Source organism: Perca flavescens, chromosome 14 (genome assembly GCF_004354835.1).
Source record: "Perca flavescens isolate YP-PL-M2 chromosome 14, PFLA_1.0, whole genome shotgun sequence".
In the NCBI taxonomy this organism is placed as follows: Eukaryota; Metazoa; Chordata; class Actinopteri; order Perciformes; family Percidae; genus Perca; species Perca flavescens.
The window spans coordinates 34,635,579-34,645,588 of record NC_041344.1 but is presented as its reverse complement, the minus strand read 5'-3'; the positions used below and the strand labels follow the sequence as shown (position 1 = coordinate 34,645,588).

General features: G+C 43.1%; 1 protein-coding gene across 2 annotated transcripts in view; it reads right to left on the bottom strand.

Annotated features, from left to right (window-relative positions):
- Nucleotides 1-1,907: 1,907 nt before the first annotated feature.
- The window catches only part of gatad2b (GATA zinc finger domain containing 2B), a 74,522-nt gene continuing 66,419 nt past the window's right edge, over nucleotides 1,908-10,010 (bottom strand). For both annotated transcript variants that reach the window (XM_028598249.1, XM_028598250.1), the window contains 5 exons: nucleotides 8,770-9,130; nucleotides 8,473-8,675; nucleotides 7,778-7,888; nucleotides 6,660-6,867; nucleotides 1,908-3,998 (listed from right to left, as the gene is read on the bottom strand). In XM_028598249.1, the coding sequence (XP_028454050.1) occupies nucleotides 3,862-3,998; nucleotides 6,660-6,867; nucleotides 7,778-7,888; nucleotides 8,473-8,675; nucleotides 8,770-9,130 (1,020 nt within the window). In that variant the 3' untranslated portion in view covers nucleotides 1,908-3,861. The remainder of the gene's footprint in view (nucleotides 3,999-6,659; nucleotides 6,868-7,777; nucleotides 7,889-8,472; nucleotides 8,676-8,769; nucleotides 9,131-10,010) is intronic.

Genomic DNA, 10,010 nt, shown 5'->3' with positions numbered 1-10,010 from the left:
GATTAGCATGAGGCTACACCACAAACCTCTCAACCACCTGGAGCTCCATCAAGGACATTCATTAGAGAACTGACTGTTATTAAATATAATCAAAGCTCCAGAATCACAGACACCTGAAAAGACCGTTTTTATTCATAGTTATAGTTTATATTACTGTGGTAGTGTCCTGGGTTTGTCCTAAATTGTCTTGGCTTGAGGAGAGGAGCTAATGAGAGAACTGAAGTACTAGCCTGTGCTCCACTATCATTGGCCAGACAGTGGGGGTTTCCATGAAGGCTTTCTTCCATTGGGCTTTTAAAACAGACTTAACCTAGAACATATTCTGCTACTGCATTAGCTAGAGAAGACTGAGCACTTCATCGCACAACCAAGGCCAATTACTTTGTTAAAATGACTATTTCCTTGTTAAAGTTGAGTTTTTAGATTTGTTACTGACCAGTATCCTGTGTTAGCTTCCAAGACCGAAGGAAGTCTGAAGAAATAACTAGAGCTTTGTTAGCTGGCTTAGCCAACTAATTCAACACTGCTAGTTTCTACTACAGTACAGACAGTAGTTATGTTCCAATCAAAGGCCTTGACAAGACTGGACAGTTCCACACACACACACACACACACACACACACACACACACACACACACACACACACACACACACACACACACACACACACACACACACACACACACACACACACACACACACACACACACACACACACACACACACACACACACACACACACACACACACACACGATATGAAGTGCTATAGTGACTTTTCCCATTTCATATTTAGCAAACAGTTAAAAAGTATTAGCTGTAAATTGATACTTTTAGAAAGGGTTTTTAACTGCCACCTTAACTTCTCTTGCTTTTTAGCTTCGGCTTACATGTTTGCATCGCATAGCTAATTCACACTAAACACAAAGTCCAGCTGAAGCTGATGATTTTGCAGGTGTTTGGTCATAAACCAAGTTCCTGACAAAGTGAATGTCTGCACAACGATTAACAGAGGATTCCAAGTTAAAGAGTGAGACCAGACTGAACTGAGTGTAATGTAACCAAACATACGGTTCCATTCACACACACATTAACTTTACAGAAATGGAGAGAGAAATGTTTTGTTAGAAACACATCGGCTGTTGCCCAAGAACTGAAGGAATTCAACATGGCGTGTGTTGGCCACCTGTAACCCTCTGCAACAGTGTCGGTCTCATGTCAATGATGAACCTTGTTTCAACAATCTGGATGTTCTCTTGGACAGTTTAAATGCACCTGCCTGGAATGATTGGACTTTGCATGGTATTTTATCCAAATGATTTAATAGATTATATAGACAGTTGACAACGTGAGACTTGTTTGGAAGCTGAGGTTAAACCCTCTTCGTCAATTATTTGACTCATCAGACTGAAATGTGTTGGACATTAAGTTTAGAACCCTATATCTCAAACCCAGACGGACTTCATCCCAGCCTCTGTGTGTTCCATCAGTAATACTGCACCATCACTCAACACTGCTTGAAATGCCTGAGCTACTACAAAACTGGGAGCCCACCACTCCTGAGTTGTTGTTAGTACACTTTACATTAGGGTAGTTTGTGTATATATATATATATACCCATTTACTTCTAATCTAGTTGGCTATATATATATATATATATATATATATATATATATATATATATATATATATATATATATATATATATATATATATATATATATAGCCAACTAGATTAGAAGTAAATGGGTTAGAGCTCTAAACTACTTTTATCCTTTAAGACAGGGTGACACATCCTATGTATTGGTGGGAAATGTTGAGGAAACTTTGGGACACAGATCTCTAAAGAGGATGTGTTGCCGCAGCAGCAGCAGCAGCAGCAGCAGCAGCAGCAGCATCTGGTGGTGTCCCACTGATTGAATGCACTGCACTGCAAAGGAAAAGAACTGGACTTAAACTGGGTTTTTCCAGACAGTGAGTCCATGGAACCCAGTGCTGATGCTGGTCCATCTACTCTAGCAGTTTATATAAAGCCTGGGTCTAATCCCAGCACACTGGGCACCAGGGGATTTGGAAGCTGACACTTAAGGTCCAACATTAACAGAGATCAACACTGACAAAGTAAATTAGCATAAAACCATTTATCATCCCTTAAAACACACCCTGATGGACATCTCTTTGATGCTCTGGTCAGCAATCAGCCAGCATCCAGACCTTAGCCACTCTCAATTGTAACATTCTTTTCCTCTTTTAAAAAAATGTTTTTCCAATTGGAAATATGCAAAGTGCTCCTCTGGAGTGAGGCAACTTGTGTGCAGAGCATGCACACAATGATTGATCCATGTCTCTCCCATAAAAGATATAATCCACATCCTTTTTTTCTCCCTCTGAAGCTAGGTATCTATACATAATCCATACAGATATTTCAATAGTTTTTTTTTTTTTTTTTTAGCTATGGTGATTATTATCGTCTCCGGGGACTAATACCTCTCAGGTATGCCACCATTTCATTAGGAGACGCCGCAAAACAAACAAATGACAAAAAAGAAGCATTAAAGGTTGGGGGGTTCAACAATCAGAAAACAATCTAAAAACCCAAATATAACAAGAAAAGGAACCCAGATTTCTAGGTTTCCAGGTACAGAATCTGTGGTTTGGACGCATAAAATGTGCTTCCGCCTTCAGATTAGAGTTTTGTTTCACTCTCTTAAAGAACGCGTGATGCCAAGAGGAGCTGCTGGGTAAAAAGGGTTCAGTCTGTGCATACTGGATAACCAAAGGTATCTAGGTGGATGGGGGGGGCAGGTAGTGAGATGGGAGGGAAAATCAACTTGCTTCTCTCTGAGTAGACACCACCATCGGCCTGTGAATACTGGGTGTGTCCTCCGGCCGGTTAGCTCCCTCCTTGCTGGAGTTCCTATCATCGATTGGTCGGCTGAAGGTGCAGTCAGGACGAGGCTGCGTGGGTCAGCCCTGATAGTACAGCACCAATCACCAGGTCCATCCATTACACTCTGGAGCAGGACAAACTGATGGCCTTTTGATTGGGAATGGTGGGAACTGACTAGCAAAGGAAAAGGTTTCCCAAACTCTGATCACATAGGATTCTCATTTGTTCACAAGTCATTTCCAGTTAATGAGCACTGATGGTAGCAGGGTGTCCCCCCCTCACAGTTGGTGATGCTGCCCCGACCTCCAGGTTGAACGTGTCGGAGCTGGCCCTTTCGACAAGATGATACAAGTGTGGCTGCTCTGTCCGTTTCTGTTCCCATTTCTGTTTTCCACTTTGTTACTCCAAGTTAGCGAGCTAACACTTTTTACAAAGCTTCAAAGTTGTTAAACTTTATGTTGCATAGCAACCAGAATGCACCCTGTTGATCTTCTGTTACTAGCAATAGTCACATCTAAGCTTTATAATTGAATGGAGAAAAGAAACCCTACATGATCATGGCCTAAAGTGGCCCTACAATGAGTCACTGTCACTGCTCAAAGTAAAGGAAACAGCAGAGAAACACTTATAAAAGAAAAAAGCATAATGAGTAATCATAACTGAAGCAAAAATGGTAGTTGCAGGTATAATAATAGTGCTACCAACAGCGATAATAATGGGAATTATAATTTTTAAACAACGCTGACGAAGAAGATTTTTACTATAATAAGAACATTTGAGATGCACTGAAACTTTAGTGTCTTTGTCCGACCGGTGGGTTTTCATGGGTTGGTTTAAGGTAGGCACACGGACAGGCACTGCATGCGATGGGAGTGTGGGGTGGGGATGTTGGTCAGTCTGGGAGTGCTTTAGTATGGGGTAGGGTTGGCAGGATGGTGGGGGCTTCGAGGAACAGGAAATCTGGACAGGGCTCATTTCTGTCCGGTGATGGACTGCGATATGGATCGAGGTGGGATCATGTCCAACAGGTACTCTCTCTGCCGGTCTGCTAAGCTGGAGCTCTTATGGGCTCCAACTGCCGCTGGGTTCAGATAGGCAATATTTAACCCTGTGGGAACAAGACAGCACATAAAGAGGATACTGTAAGGTCCACCGAACACACATTAACATAAACACTTGACTTCAACTTTAGGCTTTGGAGTTTCCTATAACCCCAAACAACGATTTACCCCCAACTGCAGAAATAATCATTTCTTTATTTTAAAAAGGCTTCTACTGGAGATAGGCGGTTAGTTTCTTGTTTCCAGTAAGTTAGTTTTTTCATATTCAGAGTTTAAACCCCTTAGGGGTAAAACCACATTGTTATTGTGCTCAGTGGTGAATGCCCGCCAAGACTTGCATGCACCAAATTGACTTATGGCAAACTCTTGCATGCTATAGACAATAATTCTTGCATATTTCACTTTAGCCTGAGCAAATAAAGTGCTGCACTGTAGCCTCCAAACATGACAAGAGTAACAATGCACTTTAATGTTGCTTTGAAAATAAAAGCTTAATAAGTTTTGATAGATACATGATTCACGTGGATGACCTGGTGACAATAAAAACGGAAAGTTTGCAGGTATGTGAGAGAGGCTCTTAGCGTGTCGCCTTCTATCGGCGCCATGTTGACGTACTTGTTCCCACCTGTAGCGTTGACTTCTGTGATTATGAAGTGTTTTGAACAGCTTGTGAAGACACATATCAACAACAGCATACCTGCCTTAACTGATCCATTACAATTTGCATATAGATCAAATAGAGCTGTGGATGACGCTGTATCCCTGGCGTTACATACTGCACTCCAACATCTAGAGGGCAGGGATAAGTATGTCAGGATGCTATTTGTTGATTATAGCAGTGCCTTTAATACTATTAGACCTTCTATTTTAATATCTAAGCTGTTAGACCTGGGCCTCTGCTAATGTATTTGCAGTTGGATACAGGACTTTCTAACAGGCCGTCCCCAGACAGTTAGAGTTGGCACTACATACTCAGCCTCTATAGTGCTAAACACTGGAGCACCACAAGGCTGCTGTCTCAGTCCTCTATTATACAGTCTGTATACCTAGGATTGTATTGCTAAACATCCCACTAATAGTATCGTAACATTTGCCGACGATACTACTGTGATAGGACTTATTGACAGCAATAATGAAACTGCCTACAGAGATGAGGTGAGCAAATTGATCATGTGGTGCCAAAGAAATAATTTGTCTCAATGTGGGGAAAACTAAGGAGGTCATCATAGATTTTAGGAAGAACAAATCTACACATACACCTGTCTTTATTAACAACTCTCCAGTTGAAACTGTTAACACCTTTAGATTCTTAGGCGCCCATATTTCAGACCCCCTCACATGGTCTGTCCATATCAGCTGGGCCATTAAGAAGGCACATCAGAGGCTTTACTTTTTGCGGTGTCTTAAGAAATACAGTATGTCTCTTAACATTCTACTGAACTTCTACCGTTGTACAATTGAGAGTATACTGACAGGTAATATTGTAGTGTGGTTTGGTAGGGCTACTTCACATGACCTTAATCTAGGACTGCATCTAAAATCATCGGGGTTCCACTTGAATCGCTCCAACAAATTTACTGGAAACGCAGCACTAAAAAGGCACCAGGTATTATACAGGATTCTAGTCATCCTGCACACAATCTCTTCTCCCATCTTCCATCAGGGAGACGTTTGCAGAGCATCCAAACACGCACAACACGTTTTAGGGATAGTTACCCCCAGGTAATAAGGTTATTGAACAATAATACAACAGGAAGGAGGGCGGTGGTCTGAACTTAGTCACTTATATATATTATGTTGGATATTTTATAATGTTTTTAATACTATTACGTTTTTAAAATTGTTATTATTGACTGGTGCTGAGGGAGTGCTAAGGCACATTGTATTTCATTGCTGTGGTACTTTGTACTAATATGCATGTGGTATGTGTAGTGGAAAAGGACTACATGTGAACATGCCAAGCCCAATGTAAGGACCCGTATCCGGGCCAATCTAGACGTACTTTATTGGACTGGTACTGGCTAAAATCCGATCCTGTCTTCACTGTACTCTACTGTCCATTAGCACAGCCTACAGTGCAGCATTTCACTACATATGAGAGTGAAACTTAGTTTGAATATGAAAAATGATTCGGCTGGCAAATTTTAAACTCTGGCTTTAACGACGGCTCTCTCAAAGAGCAGCTTGTCATTCATATCATATATCATATCATATGGTGTCACTAATGAACGTTATCCGACTTCGTTCGTTATAACCGAATATCTCTGCAGCCGGTGTCTGTACTTGGCCAAAGATCATTTGTGAGGGAAGACGCTCCGCTCTGTAACACCACTGTACAATCACAGTGGACTGAGTGTCTCTGTAGTTTCAACAACTTGAACAAAGTGGGATGTCTTCTCTCGAGCTGAATGATTCACGTCAATTTCAGGAGTCACATTCTTCCAGTTAAACTTTCATTCATATCAATAATTTAAGATGATCAACTGTTTCGAAACAGGACCGTTGGTATTTGGATCAAGTAGCTCATAAATTTGTCGGATTAAGAATCTACAGCTGTTATTTCAATTTGCCAGATGCATATTTATCAACATGTAAGTAAATGTAAGTGTGAAACAGATTGGTATCGGGAGCCAAAAAGACTTGATGGGGACATCCCTGGTCAACAGCTGATTCAGGCACACACACAGTAGATACTGTACAGTAGGTACCTGGGATGTTGTAGATCTGGCGACGGCTGTCATGCTGCAGTCGATTGCTGCTACTGCTGCTGCCTCCACCGCTGCCACAGTGCTTGGCACTAGTCATTCCCATGAGGCTGCTGGCCACTGACAGCTGGGAGGCCTGGGCGAAGTTGGACAGGACGCCTCGCGCCGAGTTGGACAGACCTCGCTGCAGGGAGGCCTGAGGCTGGGGAGCCTGAGGACAGTACAGACATCCCATTACCTTCACCATCACCGCCACAGCGCACAAATCACACAGCGGTGGTTAGCAGAAACCATGCATTACTGCATTTAGTCAATTATCAAGTACAAATACCAGCTATTTGTGTGTTAAAACATGCTTAGTTGGAGGGCATTTCTCTGTTTCATGTAGGGCTGGGTAGCGAACGCGCGCGCGCACACACACACACACACACACACACACACACACACACACACACACACACACACACACACACACACACACACACACACACACACACACACACACACACACACACACACACACACACACACACACACACACACACACACACGGAGAGGTGCGGACGGAGTAAACTGTCGGCAGTTTTGTTGAAGTCACAGAGAGTCACGGTTGGTTTCAAGTGTAATTACAGTATTTTAAACTTCAGGTGTGTATTTGTTTTTATGTTGAAATGGATTTTAAAACATATGGTATCGAAAAAAGTATCGTTAGAAACTGGCATTGAAACTGAGGTATCGAAATTGGCAGATTTTGAACAATACCCAGCGCTAGTTTCATGTCATAATTAATGTTTTTTTTGGCTATTAATCCTTCTAATAAAATCATTCGATTGAATGTGGGGCTCAAGTAACTTGTGAGTAATTTGTGACGTTTAATTGGCAAACTTTATGATAAATCCAAGGAAATAATAATAGGTTCACTGATTTAAATTGAATGTAAATGGTAACCCCACTTAATACAGAACACATGAAACATTCACATGAGCACCGTTCATCAGAAACTCATGAGCCATTTTTCTTGTGGTTTTTAAGATCATTCAAAGCCTATGACAAACTTAATACTAGAACACAAATGAAGGCACGTGAAAGGCAGGACTGTCAGATGGAATGCTGCAGTGTACCTGACGGAGTGCATGATGTCGGATCATGGAGTCAGTCTTGGAGGCGTTGGGGCCAGTAGGGGCCGAGCTGGGAGAGAGGGCCGCCTGCTGCTGCAGCCTCTGTTCAATCTCCTGTCAGGGAGGCACATTTAGAAATACACATGCATTAGCACATTCACAGACATCCATTCATCTACTCATTGTGACCAATAGTAGTTTAAAAAAGAAACCGTTGTACTGAAAAGTCAGCTTGTATCAACTACCAGCTGTGTTTGGGAGTTTTTGGCAGGATAATGTAAAAAACTAAAGTTCTAAAAAGGCCAGTCTCAGGCACGGGACAGATAAACCCAGTGTGCACTAAAAACACTAGGGCACATTAGCACATTGTGCTGTGTGACCATAGTGATTTTCTGCTTCAAAACGGTGTTAAAAAAACAACTATTCACCTGGCACCACAGGTCTACACCAGCCCCAATTAGATGGCAACAGTAAAGACCAGCGGTGCTCCTGTTTCTGAGTCCTGACTTTTTAGACACTTTAAAAGACTCATAGTTTGCTCTTCCATTCATTGCACCGATATCCATTCCTTAAAGGCGCAAATGTTCACCGAACATGGTAAAATGAAGTTTACTGAATAACTAAATTATTTTTACTGGGATGTAGAACTGAGCAGTAGAATTAGGATGTTGATGCAGAGGGACAGTGGTGCTGCTGACCTGCTCCTGCTGCAGGGCCTTCACAAAGGCGTTCTTCAGCCTGTTGGTGTGCTCCGCCTTCAGAGCTTTCTTCTGATTGGAAGTCATGCACTGCTCACAGAGAATTCGCCCGCTCTTCTCTTGCTTCCAGTGGGGGGTGAAGTCGGTTCTGCATTGGGCGCAGAAGAAAGGCTCCATGCGGCCCAGTGGCCCTCTGAGTTTACCTACAGAGAAGAAGTTATTCAGTAAGTTTGACTATAAGAGAATAATCTGAAAAGTGATGCAGAGGTTTGTCCCCTCTAAATGTCAGCTGCTTACCCTGACTGTCGAGCACACTCTGAACCACCTCCTCCAGGCCCACCATGTAGATGAATTCGCTGTTGGCGGCAGAGGGCAGGAAGTGGAGGAGTGGGGCGGGGGGTTTGGGTGGAGGGATCTCCAGCAGGGTTTTCTCCAGCTGCTTTCTCAGGGCCAGCTTAGCCGCCGCCTGGCTGCTGGCCTGGTCGGCCATGGAGCTCACCCCTCCGCCAGCCGAGCTGGACATGGTGGATGGGCTGACGGCTGAAGCTCCGCCCAGGCCGCCTGCCACCCCGCCGGCCCCCGCCGCTTGCATGTGGGCCAGGTTCATGTACATGGCACTGGAGCCTGAGCGCTGAGAAGCTGCCACCTGCTGGCTGGCCTGCAGAGAAACACATTCTCAATTGCTTAGCAAAGTAAAGTCACATTTTTAAGGTTTGAACACTGTGGTCACTAGCTGCAACAAAATAAAAAAATAAAAACATTTGCTGCCTGGCCTTGTCGAAGTAAAGTCAGGAGAAAGGTTGCTACTTTTTGCCCTTCAAAGTCCTGTGTTAGTATTTATACATCAGTTCTCCCTGTCACTCTTGAAGTCCTTGCTTGTCTCAGCTTGTTGTTGACCACTCTGCAGAGTTAGGGGGGCAGAGGTTTTCACCGGTCCACTCGGTTCCTAGTAACTGAGTCAGGCCAGATCCTGTTGTATTGTGTGTCAATAAGTATTGGTGTCATAGAAATAGAATGGTCATTTGATTAGGTCAAAAGAAAATCGTTGTTATGGTAACAACACAAGTCGGTGGGGCCGTAAAGTGTGTCACACAACTCCGTTTCGCCCAAACGTCCACACTAAACCGCCGCTTTAATTTGATGACTTAAAAAAAGACTCAGAAATATGAAACAATTAAATCATAGTGCACCAAAGACAGCTCTCCATGCTTCACACTACTTCAATGCTCATTTCTCGCAAAACCTCACCTCAGTGAGTCCGCGACTTGTCGCATGTCCGTTCATATGGAAGTTAATGGTCACAGTTCTTTGCAATGACAACGGTACACATAAAAATGGCTGCCGCTCTGACCATCCTCATATGTTGATTTAAATGGGAATGACCGTTATACTCTCTATTTAGATGGTTGGGGTTTTGTCTCCATTTGTATCTGCTCGAGTTGACTTCTTTTTGGACTAGGCCTAATTACTTTCAGGTCTATTGGGAAAGAGTCTAATGGTCCTCAGGTCCCTTTTGGGTTATAGCCCCTTTTCGACTG